The sequence below is a fragment of the Bombus pascuorum genome, chromosome 2, assembly GCF_905332965.1.
Source record: "Bombus pascuorum chromosome 2, iyBomPasc1.1, whole genome shotgun sequence".
In the NCBI taxonomy this organism is placed as follows: domain Eukaryota; kingdom Metazoa; phylum Arthropoda; class Insecta; order Hymenoptera; family Apidae; genus Bombus; species Bombus pascuorum.
Genome location: NC_083489.1, coordinates 18,758,513 through 18,779,446, shown reverse-complemented (window position 1 = coordinate 18,779,446; position 20,934 = coordinate 18,758,513). Strand labels below are relative to the sequence as shown.

General features: G+C 28.0%; 5 protein-coding genes across 9 annotated transcripts; 2 read left to right on the top strand and 3 right to left on the bottom strand.

Annotated features, from left to right (window-relative positions):
- Positions 1-588: 588 nt before the first annotated feature.
- LOC132916843 (histone H2A-like) lies at positions 589-1,113 on the bottom strand. The gene has a single exon (XM_060977213.1). The coding sequence runs from the start codon at positions 1,003-1,005 to the stop codon at positions 631-633; it is 375 nt and encodes a 124-aa protein (XP_060833196.1). The 5' UTR covers positions 1,006-1,113; the 3' UTR covers positions 589-630.
- A 2,330-nt stretch (positions 1,114-3,443) lies between these two features.
- Positions 3,444-3,996, top strand: LOC132916833 (histone H2B-like). The gene has a single exon (XM_060977194.1). It carries the CDS (start codon positions 3,538-3,540, stop codon positions 3,907-3,909), a length of 372 nt encoding a protein of 123 aa, XP_060833177.1. The 5' UTR covers positions 3,444-3,537; the 3' UTR covers positions 3,910-3,996.
- A 341-nt stretch (positions 3,997-4,337) lies between these two features.
- LOC132916830 (nuclear pore complex protein Nup154) lies at positions 4,338-10,936 on the bottom strand. 2 transcript variants are annotated; one of them, XM_060977189.1, is made up of 27 exons: positions 10,847-10,936; positions 10,379-10,559; positions 10,160-10,297; positions 9,965-10,061; positions 9,715-9,878; positions 9,468-9,613; positions 9,117-9,382; positions 8,794-9,044; positions 8,448-8,701; positions 8,200-8,373; positions 7,997-8,105; positions 7,710-7,921; positions 7,536-7,633; positions 7,273-7,462; positions 7,108-7,202; positions 6,954-7,050; positions 6,806-6,883; positions 6,537-6,733; positions 6,312-6,459; positions 5,998-6,230; positions 5,747-5,894; positions 5,585-5,677; positions 5,382-5,502; positions 5,199-5,303; positions 4,995-5,112; positions 4,794-4,916; positions 4,338-4,685 (listed from the first exon to the last, which is right to left on the bottom strand). In XM_060977189.1, the coding sequence occupies exons 2-27, from the start codon at positions 10,512-10,514 to the stop codon at positions 4,559-4,561; spliced, it is 3,918 nt and encodes a 1,305-aa protein (XP_060833172.1). In that variant the 5' UTR covers positions 10,515-10,559; positions 10,847-10,936; the 3' UTR covers positions 4,338-4,558. The 2 variants fall into 2 exon arrangements, with proteins under 2 accessions (XP_060833172.1, XP_060833171.1); XM_060977188.1 differs by lacking the exon at positions 10,847-10,936 and having other exon boundaries at positions 10,379-10,794.
- A 214-nt stretch (positions 10,937-11,150) lies between these two features.
- Positions 11,151-14,922, top strand: LOC132916832 (uncharacterized). Of its 3 annotated transcripts, XM_060977193.1 has the most exons (15): positions 11,151-11,251; positions 11,317-11,550; positions 11,620-11,786; positions 11,860-11,911; positions 11,986-12,180; positions 12,246-12,410; positions 12,509-12,939; positions 13,000-13,203; positions 13,274-13,420; positions 13,501-13,824; positions 13,890-14,040; positions 14,114-14,267; positions 14,337-14,521; positions 14,590-14,704; positions 14,778-14,922. In XM_060977193.1, exons 1-15 carry the CDS (start codon positions 11,182-11,184, stop codon positions 14,920-14,922), a joined length of 2,739 nt encoding a protein of 912 aa, XP_060833176.1. In that variant the 5' UTR covers positions 11,151-11,181. The 3 variants fall into 3 exon arrangements, with proteins under 3 accessions (XP_060833176.1, XP_060833175.1, XP_060833174.1); XM_060977192.1 differs by lacking the exon at positions 14,778-14,922 and having other exon boundaries at positions 12,509-12,619; positions 12,710-12,939; positions 14,114-14,776; XM_060977191.1 differs by lacking the exon at positions 14,778-14,922 and having other exon boundaries at positions 11,152-11,251; positions 11,986-12,165; positions 14,114-14,776.
- LOC132916831 (eukaryotic translation initiation factor 2-alpha kinase) lies at positions 14,770-20,292 on the bottom strand. 2 transcript variants are annotated; one of them, XR_009660209.1, is made up of 14 exons: positions 19,861-20,292; positions 19,187-19,310; positions 18,941-19,115; positions 18,697-18,853; positions 18,444-18,618; positions 18,107-18,368; positions 17,896-18,003; positions 17,613-17,796; positions 17,444-17,549; positions 17,143-17,348; positions 16,315-17,047; positions 15,901-16,245; positions 15,625-15,815; positions 14,770-15,468 (listed from the first exon to the last, which is right to left on the bottom strand). XR_009660209.1 is itself a non-coding variant. In XM_060977190.1 (13 exons), the coding sequence occupies exons 1-13, from the start codon at positions 19,983-19,985 to the stop codon at positions 15,708-15,710; spliced, it is 2,808 nt and encodes a 935-aa protein (XP_060833173.1). In that variant the 5' UTR covers positions 19,986-20,292; the 3' UTR covers positions 14,770-15,707. The 2 variants fall into 2 exon arrangements, 1 of the variants encoding a protein (XP_060833173.1); XM_060977190.1 differs by having other exon boundaries at positions 14,770-15,815.
- Positions 20,293-20,934: the final 642 nt, after the last annotated feature.

Sequence of the window (20,934 nt, the reverse complement as noted above, 5' to 3'; positions counted from 1 at the left end):
TTTAAATATATTGTAAATTGATATACAAGAAATTAATCTTAAAGTTCTTGGAAAATCTACTTTAAAGCAAAGAAACTTCAGTATAAAAATAAATTCTAAGTTCATAATATGAATACAAAGGCATACTAAAGGAATACTAAAGTTAAAGAAGCTTTATCATTAACTACCAACGATTATAACATAAAAATTGTACTAAACAGGTGTATTTAAAAATGGAGTATATATATGAAAAAACACATAATTCAAAGAAAAGGAACCAATTTTTCTTCCCACATTTATTTTGCAAGAATATTCAAAATTCCTAATGTATCGTTACAGACCTATAAACAGTAATTTCGATTACTCTAATAGTTCTTAAAAATAAAAAATTCACGTGTTGTATAAACCTATAAAATTCTTATAGAAAATAACAAATTTGTTATTTTAACTATTCAAATACTTTTAGTATAAAAAACTCACGTATCATAAATCTATGGAATTCCTATACAAAATAAATGTTACTTCATTTAATCAAATACTTTTAGTATCAAAAATTTACATTAAAATATAAATTGTTTTAAAACAGATATGTTCCCCTGTATTAAAGTATTTGTGGCCCTGAAAAGGGCCATTTTGTTATTAGTCTGCAGCCTAAGCCTTTTTCTCAGTTTTCTTTGGCAGAAGTACAGCCTGAATATTTGGAAGAACACCTCCTTGCGCAATGGTAACACCAGACAGAAGTTTATTTAATTCCTCATCATTGCGGATTGCAAGTTGTAAATGTCTCGGAATAATTCTAGTTTTCTTGTTATCTCGTGCGGCGTTTCCCGCCAATTCGAGAACTTCAGCAGCCAGGTATTCCATAACTGCAGCCAAATAAACTGGAGCTCCAGCACCGACTCTTTCAGCGTAATTTCCTTTTCTCAAAAGTCTGTGGATACGACCAACTGGAAATTGCAGTCCAGCTCTGTTCGAACGAGACTTCGCCTTAGCTTTAGCTTTTCCTCCTTTCCCACGACCAGACATTATTGGGTAACTTTTGGATATAAACAAACAGATCACTAACGTTACAACTGTTCACTGCAACAAGCAGAGAGCTAATGTATTCGACTTTCCCCATTTCAGCTATTTATAGGCACAGCGATACCTACTCCCGGACCAATCACTAACGAGCTCTATTGTGATTGGTGACAAGAAACAGATGTTTCGTACAACCGCTTTATGTCCTCTCTCTCTCTTTTCGCGCTCTTTCTCTTTTAGCATATGTAATTATTTTATTCTATAACCTGTAAAAAATATTTGGGTAAATAGTTTATCGTAGTATGTGTTATTTTATGAGACAGATAATTTAAATGGGATATTTATTCTATAAAATAGAAAATTTATGTGGTATACGAGCATATATAAAGAATTATTGTCTCATTAAAAATATGTTATTAATTATTTAGTTCTATGGACTGCGAAAATTATTTGATTAATAGTTTATTTTACTATTATTCTGTGAAATAAAAAATCTATACAAGATATACGCATACGTAATTATTTAGTTCTACAGGCTGCACATATTATTTAGATAAATAATTTATAGTGTTATTATTCCCATCCAAAATAGAAAATTTATGTGGTATACGAGTGTACATATTTATATAAAATATTATTATTAGATATATTTATAGCTATAAAAATATTTGATTAATATTATACTTCTATTTATCTTTTATAAAATTTGTTTATTTTTCCAAAATTTCATATAATGTTATTATATCTAATACTTTTATTTGTGATATGTTTTGACAATTCATTGGTGAAAATAATTTTAACATAGTCTATACATGACGTGATGTTAATTGTTCGTTGATTATTATACAAATATGTATAACCGTTTTGATTCATTTATGATCTACTTAAATATATCTACATAAACTATCCTTGTTCGAAATTCCTACTTGAAAATAATTTCCATACAAATTTCGTAAATATGAGAGTACGTACATATATCTCATAACTTTCTTTTCTTTTCTTCCTTTTCACTTTTTCAACAACATTATTCCTTAGGATTTGACATTTTTGAAAATTACAACGCTATTTTAATTATTTTTTTATAGTAGCAAGTATAGTATAGTAGCAAGTAATAGTTAAATAATATTGTATATAACTATATTTAAATAATATTTTGTCATAGATCCTCGAGAATCATAAACTATTCATTACGAGAAATTGTTAAATAGGTGATATAAGTAAGTTAAATAAATTATAATTCTTTACTTCAAACAACCTATTTCAAATTAATTTTTTGAAAAATACTCTTTCAGTAAACCGGCGATAGCTTCAATGTTAGAACGCTTGTAATACGAACATCTGTGGCTCTCTACGAAACTCACAAAATGTGTAATCGTGTGACATAACAAAGAACAATTCTTTACAATGAAAAATTTATATAAGAGAAAAAGAAACTGAATATTATATTCGTATATATAATATTTTTATATATTACATATATAGTAATATATACAATGTATAGCTATAAATAAAAGTATGGCAACAATACTTATGTTGTACATTATTGTAATAAAAGTATATGTATAATTTTGTAAAAAACACAAACTTTAATTTAATTTCGTCGTTTCTTAATAAAGTTATATATGTAATACTTTTGGTTGAAATAATATCGACTTTAGAATCAAAGTATTTTCATTTGGTATTATTACTATTACAAAGTTGAATATCATTACTTATGATATGTTTTGAAAATTCATTGATAAAAGTACTTACAAAGTTCACAATGGTTATATATTTAGAATAGTTCTAAAATCGATTCCTTTATCGACTTTATGATACTGAAAACTTACGTTTTATTAAAGAATTTATTATCTACTTTTTAACATTTATTTCTATCATACAACTATTTAATGATAATTCATTATTATTAAATAATCCATATATTTAAACTTTGGACCTGGAGGTAACATTTTACCAAAAACGATTGCATAACAAATCCCAACTTCTACAGATTCACCCAAAATTCTATAAGAAAATCTATTTTATGCCAATATTTAATTCAGCCTCTTCATTTATCATATAAGGCAAATAAGATCACTATATTTCAATTATTATATCATATTATAATATTCGATTAATTAATCTCATATTATAATATACATAATATTCATTGTAAAATAGTTCAAAATTATAATCATATTCATATTATCATTTAAATATAATGAATTAATTTTGTCATATCAAATGTTTATAGAATGTAAAAAATACACTTTTATAAAAAAATGAGTATAACTCAATGTTTGAAGCACATAAAAACGCACGTAACCATGTGTGGAATACATTCTATGAAATCAATTTCCAGGTAACAACAACAGCAGCGCGCCAATCGCGTAGCGAGGAATTCCATCTAGCGAGCACGAAGTGCCCTGATTGGCGCGCTGCTGTTACATGATTTGGCTATATAAAGGAAGGGTTGGCGCTGGATGAGCAATCTACAACCGACTCTTGTCACGGTTACATTGCTGCAAGTATTGAATTTTAAAGTATTCTGTATTCAACATGCCGCCAAAAGTAAGTGGAAAAGCTGTGAAGAAAGCCGGTAAGGCTCAGAAAAACATAAGCAAAGCCGATAAAAAGAAGAAGAGGAGAAGGAAGGAAAGTTACGCTATCTACATCTACAAAGTGCTGAAACAAGTGCATCCTGATACTGGTATTTCCAGCAAGGCGATGAGCATCATGAACAGTTTTGTTAATGATGTTTTTGAACGTATTGCTGCTGAAGCATCAAGATTGGCGCATTATAATAAACGTTCTACAATTACCTCTCGGGAGATCCAAACTGCTGTGAGGCTATTGTTACCTGGTGAATTGGCTAAGCACGCAGTAAGCGAAGGTACTAAAGCAGTCACCAAGTATACCAGCTCCAAATAAGAAGATATATCTAAATTGATATAATAAACTGGTATTGAATTTTAAGATCAATAAGCAAACGAAACGGTCCTTTTCAGGACCACCAAATTATATTAATGTTGGAACAATGTTCACATATAGTTAACTTAAGCTATACATATTTGTATATCCTCCGCAAAAAGTTTTTAGAATTCATTATGACTTTTTTGTAGTACAAAATAGGATGATGTCTTGAAAATGGTTTGAGAATGTTTCCAGTCATACATACCTTAATTAATACCAAAAACTTTATACTTACATAAATCTTACATAAATGTTTTTAGTAAGAATAAAATATAGAAAACTGTGAAAAGATAAAAGCCTCATAGACTATTAGATGTAAAATAAGTAAAATTTTTTTATTATCACATAATTAATGTAATAAAAAAAGAGGTGATCCGTATCATAAATATCAATACACGTAACTTTTATTAATTCAAAGAGACGCTATAATATTTATGACAACATTTGAGCACTTTTGTGGTTCTTTGTATTTACACTTTATATTGTGTCTTAATAAGATCCTTTTCTCACGGAACAAAGTATTTCAGTCATTTTGTATTTTAATTTTCCACGATTTATACAATTTTATGAAACGTTAGTTTATTGTAAAAACAGTAGAAATTCTTTCTTACATGCGAATTAAAACGTTTTGAATCGATCTAAGTTTCGTTATTAATTCTTCTCCATGAGACTTGCTATACAATGTAGTTAAACACTTTGAAATTACATCTTGGCACTTCGTTATTATTTTTCGTCTGCAATTCAATTAATTATTTTAACATTAATCGAATAGAAATTAAGTAATTCACATTTTGTTATAATTATTTTTACGATTATCTATTGATTTCTTTTAATATACTTACTTAACGAAAGTATTGGTAATATTCGAATGAGATATAAAGTAATTAACTAAATTTGCAGTCGATTCGATAAGGTGAAAATCATTTCCCTCGTTGAACCAAGTTCGAGTATCTTTGCCAATCATTCTGAAAACAAACATTATGCATTTTTTTATTAAGTAAAATATAAAAAAATGTATTTATCAATAAACATATTCTACTTACTTGTAAATATCTAAGAGATCCTCCATTGATACTCCTAACTGTAAAAACCCAGATATAATTCCATTATTTGATACATTTAACTTACACGCTTTTATTTCTAACTGTTTCACTAGGAAGTCTGAAAAAATATAATACATCTTATAGTTTCACTTCATATTATATTTTCATTATATCATAATGGTGATAAAAGAGTTTTGTTATTACCAACTGGAAAACAGTGTGGTGATCCTGAATACTCCTGTCCCAAGGATATAATTTTGCTCATTAAAATAGTCATTTTATCTTCTGCTGTTGATGCATCTTTTAATTCTGTAAATATGTATTATTAAAACTTAAATACGAGATATTTTTTCATTCATATAAATGTATAAGATAGAATGTTAATACCATTATTTATAATATTAGTCCAAATTTCCTGGATTAACATTGCATCTTGATGACCAGAACAATGAATTATAGATAATTTGCACTCCCACAATTGTAAAGGGTCCGCATATTCTTGGTATAACTACAACAAATGATTAACAGATGTAAATCCTAAAAGTTCTATACAAATATCTTAATTCATAACATACATGGTTGGATCATACCTTTGTTATATCAAGTAACGAAAACTTTAATGCTCTAGATGCTTCATCGCTAAGTCTACCGCTTAGATGTTGGTTACAAATTGTATCTAATATCTACAATATGATGACAACATAAAAATCATATTCTAAATAGATTTTGCAATAATATTTACAATCGCTTACCTGTTGTTGTATTCTAGCAACTTCTACTTTGTCTTCTAATTCACGTAAAAAAATGCCAAGGTACGGAGCATATCCAGCTTGGTCACTTCTCATACAAACCACTGCTCGAGCTAAATATTCAACTCTCTGCGATAATGTTACATTTGATCTATATTTAAAGAAAAGAAAAGAAAAGAAAGTGAAAATAAAAAGTAGTCTGAAATCAGGGAAAAAGATGTAAATTTAATCAAAGTTATGTGCGTTATACATACTCTTTGGTTGCTAAAGCATCCAATATTTTAGCTGCAGCAGCATGATTTTTATTTTTTTCATAAAATTGCCACAGCAAGTCTGGCGCATTGACTCGGGTGAGATAAGCTTCTAAAGAAGGTGCTGCTAGAGCAACGAGTTCTCCGTGAAGCCTTCTTTCTATCATCCAAGCATACACTGAAGCGTGGAGAATTTCACACTTAGAATGTAATGCATCAGTTATGATGTCATGCAACTAAAAGATATAAAATATTTATGTAAGAGATCCAGTAAATTTATTGGAAATAATATAATTTAAAAGGAAAGCATATTTTACTATTTCTTTTGCTGGTGCAACAGGTATAGTTGAGCCATTTTGTTGTGGAGGACCAGGTTTACTGGGTATAGTAGGTGTCAATGGATTAGAAATGCTTTGATTATAAAGATGATCCAATAACGTAGTGAACTCTTTATAAATCTCTAATCTATATACAAAAAATTATCTGAATAATTAGAATATGTGATATATATAATTATTAAAATGTAATTTTATAATCAGTACCTTTTCATGTAAGCAAACCTTCCTTCTTGATCTTCGATTGGTTCATTATTTTTATAATAATGTAAGGCAGCATTATTAGGGTCTACTCTTTCTGCACAACAGAGACATAACTCGAGTACACCCGAATAGAATTGACAAGCGATAAATTGTTGGCATACTGCACTTAAATTTAGTCTGGGAGCAACTTCTTTGCAAAGCTAAGGATGTGAATGTAAACAGAGAGTATAAAATTGTACAAATAATATTATACATAATATTAGAATGTTTACCTTTAAAGCAGATTGCAAATAGCATTCCTTCTCTTCTGGATTTGTACAACTTTTTGCTTTCAAAATTATTTCATTAGCCTACGATTTATAAAAATATTAGCAATATATAAAAATAAAATCATGATTCTTTTAATTTTACTTCTTGTACCTTAGAACAAACAGCATCCTCGCTTCTATATAAATTTGGACAAACTTCTCGTAATCTTTGACTAACAGCATCAACAGATGCATTATCTCCAAGATAACTGTAGATTTGTAAAAATTAGTACACAAGATTTTTATTATTTATTTAGCTCACTTACCTATCTATAAGATGAATGATCAATAATGAAGAAATTTCATGTCCAATTAAAATTAAATCTCGAAATGTAGCTGTAGAAAATTGATTAATTTGGTCCTATAAATTATTATAAATATTAATATAAAATTTTCAACTTAAAGGAAATTGTAATATGTATTTGACTAACCTTTGATAAACAATTTACAATATTATTTAAATGGTTTTCACATAAAATTTTCCAAAGTTCTAACACTTCACAAGCATGAGTAATGAAAATTTTTAATGCAGCTAGAGAATTTCTTTCTTCGACTATTGGTTCTTGGTAATGACTAGGTATAGTTGTTTCAAAGCCATCAGTTATTCTAGTAGTACCATGTCTAAAAATCGATAAGTAGATCAAATAAAATTTAATCATTTATAAAGCTGTTGAAATAGTGTATAGATACATACTGCTTAGTAATGTGGGTATTTTTATTGAGAAACGATCTTAATGCCTGCAGAAGACTTAGAATCCAGCTAACTTGTCTTGTTGAAATTGTACTAGAGATCTGAAATTATAATATGAATAAAGGTTAATATACAGAAACAAAAGCAATGAAAAGAATTTATGTCAATTTAAGTCACCTGAGTTTTGTTGTTTATAACTTCTTGTTTAATACAACGCATGTTCCATATTGGTCGAAGTATTCTTCCTACATACAGATACAAACCATTGTGTTTTGCAGAAAATTGTTGCAGAGAAATGTCTGTATTAAGTCCAACTGGTGCATGAGGTCGAAATCCTTGAAGCCTTAAATCATAGTTTGGAATTCTTGGTGTCGATGTGCGCATATCTCCTATGACATTCATAAACTATATAAAGATAAACTTATAAAGAAAAATAAAACTTTCATATAAAATTAATGTAATACCTGTATTTATATTAGCAAAGTTAGTACCATGTACATCAATTGCTGGTCCAATGCTTGTCGTTCGTTGACTACCATATAAAAAGAATGCTCTTGTTGCCCATTCTGCTAACTATACAAATTATAATTAAATATTACTTTCTAATTTTACAAAACTTAATTTTTATAAATAAATTTTGATCTTAATTTTTAATCTGACTCAGAACCTCAGCATTTTGAGAACTTTCAAGCGTGGCTAAAATAAGACAAGTTGCACATGCTTGTTCCAATGATTGTGACTGAAAATATGCGCGAACGGCTTCTGTATCAGGACCACGTTGTTCTAATAGAAGCTGCTTTAAGATATCCATCGGACGAACTTGAACATAAATAATGGCACCCTGTAAGTAAAGAAATAAACGACTTGTAAATAACTACATCTAATAGGTTTACAGACCTTTAATTAATTATATACCTGAGAAGTCAAAAAGATAAATTTTCGTGGCGCTTCCATGTGCTGCCTTACGAGAAGAGGAGGTTCTTCTTGTGTAATACTTTGTTTTTCAATACATATAGCTGGTTCCACAAGAATTTCTGCCATTGCCCATACGGGGCTATCGAGGGATAAAGGACTTTGAGTTTCAGCTAAATAATTTGTGAATGGATAAGCATCATTACTTAAACATAAAGCAGTTTCTGTATCTCCACCACAAACAAGAATTAATGTTCCTGTAACAGATATATAGTATATAGTATACTATACTACATAATATATAAATTTTAATATCATGTCCTTAACAAAAAAATATTGAAATGTGTACCTTTCCTATAATGTGCCATTTGTACTTTCCTTGGCCTCATTACTGTAGCATTAGCAGCATAACCTGGTGGCAATCTAACATGTATTAACTGTAGACCTTGAGGTCTTGTTGTCGGATTAGCAACTGCAGTGCAACTGAAGTAAAAGCGTGTTCCAGTAGCTGCAACTACAACTAAGTTTAAATGTACTGATTCTGACTCTGTAATAGCTGATATGCTCACCAATGGTCGAAAATTATTACTATCCAGTGTTCTAAAAATGATAAATGTAATATGAATTATAATTTCAATTATTTAAAACTAGGATTTATATAAATATACATACTTAACAACATGAACAGCGTTTTGTACTAAGGAAGCTTGTGACAAGGATGCGACTTTGGACGCACCATTGTTATCGATATCCCAAACTGTAATTGTTCCCTTATCACCGAGTGTGTATAAAATATTTCGTGAATCATCAACAGAAATTTGTATTATTGCTTCTTCTTCTGATAAAGCTATAGTGACAAATGATGGAACTAAAAATGATAATGGACCTTCAGAATGATTTATTTTTTTACAACGTTTCCCAAACCAGCTACTTTCTGCCTACACAACGAACACATACTAAAGTGATTAATTATGATTTTTATATTGATTATTTTTATATTCATATTTGCGTAGCAAATTTTACCTGATAATATATTTCATAAAGGGATCCATTTCTACCACCAAGGAAAATTCTCCCACTATTAGTGTTAGCTATTGTTGTAATGCCAATTCCATCCGTAGCAACTGTGAAAATTGGTTCAGGAACTAGTTGCATTTCTGGTGAAGTGCCTAAATTGAAAATTGAAACAGTAAATAAGGTTTAGTAAATAAGGTAACAGTAAGGTTTAAAAAAGATGTGATCTTCAAGTAAAACTGAAACTGTATTATACCATCACTGGTTTCTGTTAATGTAACTCCAAGAATAGTTATTTCCACTGTAGTTGTTAGAATTAACAAATATTTTACATAAGATTGGAACACCCCTGCTTTGGGTTTTACTAAACCTACGCTTATAATAGTTTCATTTAACCCATCAAAATATGCAACATCAGACCTAAAAACATATTATCATTATAAATATTAATTACTTAATTATGATACCTTAAGAAAGTATTTTATAAAATTTAAATAAGTTTTTACTCATTTTCATATGACCAAACATATATATCACTATCAATTGTAAGCCATGCTTTTGAAATTTCTGTAAAAAGACCCATCATACAATGACATTGCATATCTAATCAGATATTAAGAAATTATATTTTTTATATAAGGAAGCAGACAAAACATGCATATTACGAATATTAAAGAATGATCAACTATATAAAAGGATACGATGAAAATGTTCCATTATCTCAGATGGCAAAGAAATTTTACTGTATGCTTTCATTTGATTTATATTAGGAAAACATAATGACATCCCATTTAAATTTGGATAATCATGATCGTCAAGACCACTAACAGTTGGTCCACCTAAAAAAAAAGGAAAGAGTTTCTTTATAAAATATCAAATAATAAAAAAGTATGCAAGAGACAAAAGAACAACAAATTTACCTTGTACGTTATACCTCATAAGATTAATTAAGGATGGAAAGTTGCTATCAGCTGTAATGTGTATATCAACCACTTTCCCTGCCATTTCTAAGGCATCTAAGTGTATTTTAAGCGGTTCCATTTCAGTGAGGGTCATGTTTGTACGGTACAGGGAAAAATTAAATATTAAATACACACAGAACTAAATTCAAACAAAAAGATAGAAATAAGATAATAGCAAGGGTATTAACAAGTTTTAACGTGAATTATTATTATATAATTATTATCAACTAATATCATTATCCTTATGTACTTATAAATAATTATCTGACTTTTTCGTCTAAACATCCTGTGATTAAAGGTTAGACTTATTTACTTGTCTAAACATTGAATAATATTGAAAATAATAGAATCTACTGTATTGTTTCTTAAAAACATAATTGCACTCTAAAAATAAAAACGTATTTATTTTACTTAAGAAACACTTACTACAATTTATTAGAACTATTTGTATATTTTTAATGACATTCACGAGGCTTATGCCGCTCGCGCCACACAGGTAAATTTTGAGTTGTATTATCATACAAACTACATGCGCATACGCGAAACTAATGAATCCTATTGGCTTGAATTTATCGGTTACATAGGAAATAAATATGTTTGAATTCAAATTGAATCTCTTTATGCATTAAACAATTTACGCTTAAAATAGGAATATACTAAATATAAAATATGATAACTTATAACTTTTTTTAGGATTCAGTACTTTTAGTACATAATACAACAATAATAATTATATTTTATTTTCTAAATTCTTACATATAATGAAAATCTTGCCATCTACAATCTTTTTCCTAATATTTCTCATTTCACTGATTTTTCTTGGTGCCACTGGTAAAAGATATATTAGATATGTTTCATATTAATAATTTAATATATTGTTAATACTTTTACTGCAGATAATGTAATGAATGTAATGCAAAACCTTTATTGCAATCTTGGATTAAAACTTGATGATTCATGTCCCATCGATGGTGGCTGGACATTTTGGAGTCCATGGGGATCTTGTTCTGGGAAATGTGGATTTAAAGGGAAAAGAATGAGACGACGTGCTTGTGATAATCCTGTGCCTTCAAATAATGGAGCCCCTTGTATTGGTCCTAGTTATCAAATTGAAAATTGTCAAATTACTGGTACAACCTAAAGTAATAGAATATCAATATAATTTTACATGTAATTTAATGTAATAAATATTTTTTTAGGATGCATGATGAATGATTACGAAACAATTGTAAATGCTCATCCTATACGTAAAGGAGAACTGAAAATTGTAAAGAAATTTCATAAAAAATTGCCAGCTTTAATAGAATTATGTTTTCTTGTCGATTGTACATTTTCTGTTGTAGAAAAGATTCTTGGAAACAATGTGGTAATAAACAATAGAATTTGTAGTTGTTTAAAGAACAATCTAAGAATAATATTTTTATATACCTTCTATAAAGATGCTTTACTGGAATGCTATGAATTGTGTTAAATATGATATTGGATGTCCAAGTAAATAAATAATTAAATACATATGAATATTTACATAAATGTATGAATGCATGTGAATAATGAAACATTTTCAGACTCTGGTGGTTGGAGTGTTTGGGGAGTTTGGTCGGCATGTACTGCAACTTGTGGCAAAGGACAAAAATATCGTACAAGAATTTGCAATAGTCCAACTCCTTCAAATTTTAAATTAATGTGTAGTGGTTTAGCATTTGAAATGAAAAGCTGTGTGGGAATTAACTGCAGAAAGCTCCCAGGTATAAATCCCCAAGGTCTGAGTGTTAATTTGTATGGAATATAATTTTTGAATTATATATTATCTCATTATTTTCAATAGGGAGTACTTGGAGTAATTGGAATGAGTGGAGCACATGTAGTGTAGAATGTGGTAGTGGAGTTCAAATCAGGAAACGCTTATGTTCAGAAACGCAAAATTTACAAGGAACTTCATGTAAAGGTCCATCCAAAGATATAAAAGGCTGTATAATTAATAATTGTTCTAGTAAGAATGTTATTTTATATAAATACAATATTCTACATTTTCTAGAAATAATTTGTACAATCTGTAAAAATTATTTTATAATTATCAATTTTTATTAGTAAATGGAATGTGGTCAACGTGGATGGTTTGGTCACCTTGCACTTCAAGTTGTGGGATTGGTACACAATTGAGAAATCGAATGTGTACCAATCCTTCTCCAAGTGGTAATGGTACATCTTGTATTGGTTCAGCTTCTGAAGTTCGCCAGTGTTTTACTAAACCATGTATAAATAAATTACATGAAGTAGTACACTTTACAGAAAAGAGTAGTCTTCAGTATGATAAAACTGGAAGACCTTCACGGTTGCTTCATATGTATCTAAGGTTTTTACCACTGTCTCCTTTTGGTATGATTATTTATCGTTTTGAAAAAGATTGTAAAGGATTGATGTGCGACTTCGTAAAATTGTTTCTTCAAAATGGGAAGATAGTACTTTTGTCTCAAATTGCTGACTGTACATTAGCTTTAATTCATGAGACCAAATTGGAAGTAAGAAATGTTTTATTTTATACATTAATTGTTTTGTATTTGATTTATGTTGTTTTTTAGATTGGACAATGGCATGTAATATTAATTGCAATATATGGAACACACGGAGTATTACGTATTGATGATGGTTTTCATAAAGTTACTTCTTTTACATGCATTCCAATTTCATATGACTTGGATCATGCAATGGAAGTTGGAGGATTTCAAGGACAAATTCAAGAACTAACAATTAATTTTGCACTTGTTCAACTTCATACATCAAAAGTTATTCATATTTATTCAGTTCTGCAATATTAAGTGAATAAATATATTTTAAATACAAAATATCATTTAGGGTAATCACAGTACAAAATATGCAAATCTTTTATCCAGTAGCAACAATGTTCGATATTTGATGGGAGATGACAATGAAGGTTTTATTAACATTGGTTTAACAGATTCAGTTGCAGTATCATGTCCAGAAAGCATAGAATATTGGCAAGTAAGAAATTAACAATTACTATTTAATGAATAATATTTTCAAAGCTATTATTTAATAATAATTTTATAATCATAATTTAGATTATAATTGCTATAAAAATAGAGAGCATGAATGGACTTATAGCAACAATACCATGTGATTTCTTCAATAAATATATCTTATTATTATTAGAAGAGGGAAAAGTAAAGCTGAAATTTTATCAAGGAGAAACTTCTACTGCAATTGAAAGTATGGAACATATTTTAATAAGAGAATGGTTTGAAATAGTAATAGCTCATGATGGTAAAAATATGTATATGCAAATTAATGGAAATGAAAAGAGATATGTACCTTTAACTTTGTCAAAGACAATGATTACATCAGCAACTGACATATTCTTAGGAGCTATACGTGATGATATGAGAGTAAATAGCTTTATTTAAAAGAAAAAATCTGTTTCATATATGAAATTCACAATTTTTTATAATAGGGGAAGATATGTTCTAACTGTGTAGACATACCACAAATAAGTTTTACTCTTGGGTATCTCAACATAAATGGAAAAGAAATAGATCTTATATCATTACCAGTTCTAGAAATAAGTAGCAACCAATTTTCTAGCCGTACTATTAGTATATCTGGTAATAATTCTTAATATAGTATTATAAAGATATCTAAAATTCAATAATACAATTCCACATGATAATATTTTAGATTATTATGAAGAAATACCATTACTCTTAGGTCAAGAACTTAAATTATCATGTGTCTATGATACAATTCCTCTTGAAAAAGAACACACATTTTCTAGACAGACATATGTTCTATGGTTGATAATGGATAAATTATTAAAATCTTATGGAAACAAGTAAATATGTAATAAAATTCACTATTGTACTTTTTATATTGATTTTGTAATATTTAATTTTCCATCAAGCAATGATTTTTTCAATCTGAAAGATGATGGACGAGTTAGTACCGTTAGTATTGCAAGCTATATAACTCGTGATACAATAGAAAACTTTTATTCGTGTCATATTTATCATCACAGAAATAAATCAAATAAAGATTTAGGTCCAACTCTCTTTACATTTGGTATTACTGTGATGAACAAAAGTGAAGGTAATACAGTTGTTTTTAAATAAAATAACTTATTTATGTTATATTTGTAAAAAACTTTCATCTCTTAGAATTTGAAAGTACAATTTGGAAGCAATGGCGTCTTATCTGTAAAGTTGTGATCATGTGTTTCATATTCTTGATAATTTGGTGTTTATTAGAAATATTTCAGGATGCTCGAAATGGGTAATTAATTAATGAACTATTTTACCAAATTAGAAGTTAGAACTGAAATAAAATAAAGCATATGATATTTTAGGCATGGTTTTTATAGACTTCCACAAATGCTTAACATTAATCCCACATCCACTATAAATTTCGTTTTATCTAAGAATGGTGTAACATTACTCGGTAGTCAGCAAGCTGCAAATGAAGTTGTATCAAGAATTTTAGAAGATAACTGAGCTTTTTAATTAAACAAAGGATACGAAATAATATTAATAATATAATTAAAAAATTAGTACATTAATAACTTATTTCGTAATACAGAATTTATGAAAAACATAAGTATTAATTAGTGAATTAATAAAATTCTCATATTCTGTTAATGTTATTACAAAATATATTTATATAAATTTCTAATTGTAACAATAGATGTAACTACTGTCAACAATATTGAAGGTAATATCAATATTCTCTAAGTCAGAGTAGTATGAAATAATACGACTTTTGTAGGAAAATATTTAGATGCTACGAATTAATATAAAAAATATATTTATACAAGTATTGTCTTACAGTGATGGCAGCTTATATTTACAGTTTAAAGACAATACAGTAAAAAATGTTGCGAGTGTCAATTATTTAATATAAAACAAAACAGCCAATATATGAATCTTTACCAGAAAATCATAAATTTATTTCACGCTTTGTATTGTTTGCGTGAATTGACGTTCGTTCAAGTAATTCCGAATAAATGCTATTTTATAATAAAACAAGGCGAGCAAGTACCCCTGTTAACATAACGTTAAAATTTAAAATAATATTAAAAAATATAAGATAATACATAAATACATTACACAGGACGAATAGCTACATCTTTTTTTTTTATATTTAAACTAATTATGAGAATATAATTATTCAATTTGTTTCCCAGGATTCACTATTACCATTACTAATCACAGAAGAATGTTGTATTAATTGAGACAATTCAAAATGTAATTTTGTATCTTCGTCTATACTGAGTCCTTAGTTAGTTATTAGCTATTTCATAATTTAATAATGGTGGCCTTGCTTTAATGCCTAATGTTGTAGGTCTTTTACTAGGATTTTCATCTAACATCATGTTCAACAAATTGTACTAAAAATAAAATGTTTGCAATTGATATATTTTGGCAAAAACAGAAATTAAGATTATTTAAGGATACACTATATGATTTTCTTACCTCAGCCGGATAATCATTACTGAAATCTTTTGGAAACACTGACTTCCTTAAGTTTATAAGGGCAACAATTCTTTCCATTTCAGTAACAAATGGAATGAGGAGTTCAAATAAAATAATTCCTAAAGAATAGATATCGACCTTATAATTATAGCCTTGACCATTTATTTGTTCAGGAGACATATAAAGATGAGTACCGACATATGCGGTATGTAAATTATTTCTAAATGTAACGTCTTCGTTCTCTGAAGGAGTATGAGCTTCATTGTAACCTTCTGTTATTGCAGTTACAAGGCCAAAATCTCCAACTTTTATTTTATTATCGAAAGAGAAAAATATATTTGAAGGCTGAAATTCATTTCGTTTAAGATAACAATTTTTTACTTTCGCGGAATAAAACATAATTTCAGATATTACCTTCAAATCACGATGAATAAGTCCTTGTAAGTGAACATATTCCACAGCATCAACTATTTGCTGAAATATGTTTAATACATGACGATAATCTCGTATTGACTGCATTTTTAGCCATTCTCTGAGACTTAACCTTTGGCACAATTGCATTTGTATGTAAAGGAACATTTTTGGAGATTTACGTGTATTCGACTTATTATTCAGATCTAAAGAAAACGATCTCTGGCGTTTTTTCTTCACTTCTTTTCCTGGCACTCTACTGCCAGTGTCTTTGAATATAATGCTTTCAGAATTTGAACGATTAGTAGTTTTTGACACTACTTTCTCAATTCTGTTACTGGAATGAGATGAACCAGAACTCTTAGTAGTAGAGTTACTGATATTAACAAGATTTTCATCCTGACTTTCTGATTGGGATTTTACAAACACAATAAAGGAATCGTCATTCGAATCATTATTCAATTCATAAGCCTCACAAGCACTATCTATCGATGATTGATCAGTCTGATTGACATTAATGCAAACAGAATTACTCATCTTTGTTTCCGTATGAATTTCTTCTGAAGTAAAATCTAAATTTGGAGATGTAATCTTGTTTATCCACTGAGGATCATGTTTTTCTTGCCATCCTAAAGGTGGGCACTCGAGCCATGCATTGAAATACCTTACAATATTTTGATGATCCAATTTAGCCAATGCTTTTACTTCTCGCATTACACGTTCTCTTGAATATGTACTGTTGAACAAAAAAAGGAAGAGCTTGTAAATTTGGTCGTACATATTTTTCATGTTTGACTGTTCTGTATCAAATCATACTGTAGAATTTTATACCTGTTTGGTAGAGCAATCCTTTTAATAGCATAATTACAATCATCTATTTTATTTTTTGCCTCAAAAACAACACCATAACCACCTTTTCCCAAACAATCCACTGGTTCAAAATCTGTGAGATAACGTGATTTAAAATTATCGATTTCGTTTTCATCAGTGGGTTGATCATTTTTATTTGTCTCTATATGTCTTTCAACTATTAAAGGCTAAAATTCCATATAAATATAAATATTTTCAATTCATGTTCAAGATCAATATTTTTAAACTTTATAATATCAAAAAAATTTATAATATTCTTTACCGGAAACGCTGCATCTTTAGCAACTGTTGTAGCATTTAATAGACGTTGTGTCAACATAAAATTTAGTAAAATCGCAGTAGTAATTGATATTATTAAAACTTCCTTCCTATTGAAAAGATTTTAGGTTAAGAATTAATATTTTATACTTTTTTTATTTCATTTTACATACCACCAATACCATAATGATACAATGATAATTTGAACAGGAGTATCCTCATCCTCTCCTTGAGTATTATTTTCCTTAAACGATTTCCGTTCTTCTTTGATAACCATCAAATTTGAAGTAGTATGATTACATTGTTTGTTATTATCCAATTCTAACTGATCTGTTGAATACAAATAAAATCCATATCCTAAAAAAAAGTTTGTATCAAAGAAATTAATGCTAAATATTGAAAGCATGAGTCTTTTTTTTACTATTAGCAAAATCTTAATACTTTATATGTATATACCATTTACATATTCCGAATTATATAAAACTGATAATGCAGTGATTATTTGTGCATCATCATCAGTTATTTCAAATAATACATCTTCCTTATTACTGTTTGTTAAATGATCTAAAAGAGGTTGTTTAATTACATTATGTGAGATATATTATGTTCTACCATAATATTATACTTGTAGACATATTTAATGAAGGATAAAACCAAGCTCTCATACCAATAGCAGGGTGAGGTTGCCATGGATATTTCGTATGCTGCATATACCTTGGTGATGCATCTAATGATTTATAGAGTTCTGTATTTTCTTGTACATATAACTGCCTGTTGTGCATACCCAAATAAAGTGCTGGACTGGTTGAAAAATCTGTACTCCAAAACTGTTGTCTACTATCAAATAAATTAATTTCCTTCAAATTTTTATACCCATTGCCTTTTGTACTTGCATCTTCACGCCATATAGTAACAACTGGAGAATCAAACTAACAAAATACCAATATATGTAATCAGTACACAGCTTAGCAAATATATTTTATTCCTATAATTAATTAAATTACCTTATATTGCCACAATTTCACTGTAGGGTCATTCTTATTAACAGCCCAAACCAAACCATCAGGTACAGTAACTTTAATTTCAATATCTAAACTATGAGGTGTTATTTCATTTTGGCAATACATATCAGAATAAGGAACAAGTACTAAGTCATGTTGCCCTACACTGAAGTTCCATCTATTCCAATATAAATTCATTTAATATAATATTTTTCATTAACAACATTTGATGAATTTTATATTTTATGAAATTTACCTCTCAATACCAGTACGAGGTTCAACTGCTCTTACAGTTTGTTGAAATCTTTGAACAATGATCACTTCTTGTTTAATATATGTTTCTCCATCTGTGATGTTAATACAACCATTGATACCACATTCATATAATATTTTCCCTGTTATACTTGAAATACCTAGTAAGAATACATATTCCATTTTTCTCTTTTATGTTTTATATATTACTAATTATTTATTTATAGATATATATTAGCAATATTTACCATATGATTTCACTTCTCTACCACCCGAGAATATTAGATCATCAGAGTAACGGAAAGATGAATGCAACAACTGGCTTGCAGATACTGGTACTGCTTCTAAACTTTCTTCATCAAATTGATATAATCCACCACTTAAAGATGGAATTAGGCGAACCCATTTTCCATTATTATTAAGCTATAACACAAAGAAGGTTTAATATTTCTCCATAATATTAAAAATGTAAAATATATTCAATATTTATTTACTTCTCTATGATGAATATTTGATGATAGCATAGGTTCATTAAATTCTAATGTCCATTGTTTCTCCCCAAGATTGTTAGCATCTAAGGCAGATATCTTCCCATCTAATGTACTTACAAATAACAAACTGCAAAAAAAATATAAAAAAATTATATTTTATTACATTGAATACATAATATGATGCTCTATCTGCAAATATAATAAAATAAAATAAAAATGAAATTATGTAATAGAATGTAGTACAATATTCAAAATATAAATCTCCTTTATATAACATAAAATTCTCTTTTTTAATTTATTGTGTTTATTTTACATGACTTATTTTGCGAAGTTTCAATAATTAATAAAAATAATAATCTATTCCATAAATAAAGTATTCTTAAAAGTGATATAGGAAAGTATAATATAACTTCTACGTCTTCTTACAAGTGTAAAAAGTAATTTGCAGTAAAATTTCATGGTACCTAATGAGCATATACATTTTTTAATCATTTCAGGTATTTGTTCATATAAACACTTCATAATATAATAGATACCTTAATGAGCAGGTATACAACAATTGAACGATATTATCACTCATTTTGATTAAAGTAATGTTGGTCAAATTACAAATATGCGTAACAGGTACATTGAATTTAACATTAAATATGTGCGCAAAGCAATTTGTATTTAATTACCTGCGAGATGATTTCTGTTCACAAAATGTTAACTGTTTGATATCGCCGCTATCAATGAATGGAAATCTGAATGAAATTATACATAACAAATGAAGTGTTAGTCTCCATAAGTGTGTAAAAGACATCTTTTAAGTTCGAAGCGATTGATTAATTAAACACATTTTGCTCTCATATTTACGCGAAAATATAATATTTTTATCGAATATTACGATAAAAATAAGCCAGATATTGCTCGTTCAACATATAATAACGAATCATGGTAAACTGATAAATCGCAAAAAACATAAGTTCTAGCGCCATCTCACCTGTGCTTACGTGCAAAATAACATACAAGAGAAATAGCATATGATTAAATATTTTAAAATATTGTTTACAACTTCAATTACGTTATTTATAAATAATAATAATGATATAAATGAAGGAATTAAAGAGTGATATGAATTCAAAGAAAAAGAGACTTAAAGAGATTAAAAGAGAAGAATATGCATGTTTAGAAATACCTCATATCAATCAGCAAAACATATAATATACAAATGCATTTGCAAAACTATTAATACGTCAATAATATAATTTATAACGATATAAAATAATCTTTTTTATTAAACAACATGAATTTAAGGGATTTAAAAAGTACATAATATGAATTGTATTATATATACAATATTGTTTATACAAATGTTTTATAAAGATTACAATTTAATAAAATTAAGAGATAAAAAAAACTTTCTCTAAGACGCAATTATATACATGTTACATAAAGAAAATTGTGTAGTATTTTAAGATATAAAAATATAGAGTACAGAATGTTTTTTTATTAATCTTTTTCTTTTTTTAAATACCATTTTCAATTTAATAATTTTAGTTCCATTTATTTAAAAATTTTCTAGATTTCATATAATATAAGAATGCTTAGTTCTTTCATAAAAAAATTTAAAAAGGCTATGAAGATAATAAAAATTAATAGTTTTTTTAATATAATATTTTTAATTTAATAATTCAAAACCCATTTATTCAAAATTTTTCTAAACTTCATATAACGTAATATAACAATACTTTTTAATTAATTATTTAATT

Coding starts and splice junctions, on each gene's coding strand:
- LOC132916843 (XM_060977213.1), bottom strand. CDS start 1,005: ATGTCTGGTCGTGGGAAAGGAGGAAAAGCTAAAGCTAAGGCGAAGTCT.
- LOC132916833 (XM_060977194.1), top strand. CDS start 3,538: ATGCCGCCAAAAGTAAGTGGAAAAGCTGTGAAGAAAGCCGGTAAGGCT.
- LOC132916830 (XM_060977189.1), bottom strand. CDS start 10,514: ATGACCCTCACTGAAATGGAACCGCTTAAAATACACTTAGATGCCTTA. Junction 8,106..8,199: donor AAAGTTCTCAAAATGCTGAG/GTTCTGAGTCAG, acceptor TAATTTGTATAG/TTAGCAGAATGGGCAACAAG. Junction 4,917..4,994: donor GATCTCTTAGATATTTACAA/GTAAGTAGAATA, acceptor GTTTGTTTTCAG/AATGATTGGCAAAGATACTC.
- LOC132916832 (XM_060977193.1), top strand. CDS start 11,182: ATGAAAATCTTGCCATCTACAATCTTTTTCCTAATATTTCTCATTTCA. Junction 11,912..11,985: donor ATATGATATTGGATGTCCAA/GTAAATAAATAA, acceptor AAACATTTTCAG/ACTCTGGTGGTTGGAGTGTT. Junction 13,421..13,500: donor AAAGCATAGAATATTGGCAA/GTAAGAAATTAA, acceptor ATCATAATTTAG/ATTATAATTGCTATAAAAAT.
- LOC132916831 (XM_060977190.1), bottom strand. CDS start 19,985: ATGTCTTTTACACACTTATGGAGACTAACACTTCATTTGTTATGTATA. Junction 17,550..17,612: donor GTATCATTATGGTATTGGTG/GTATGTAAAATG, acceptor TCTTTTCAATAG/GAAGGAAGTTTTAATAATAT. Junction 17,048..17,142: donor AGGATTGCTCTACCAAACAG/GTATAAAATTCT, acceptor TTTGTTCAACAG/TACATATTCAAGAGAACGTG.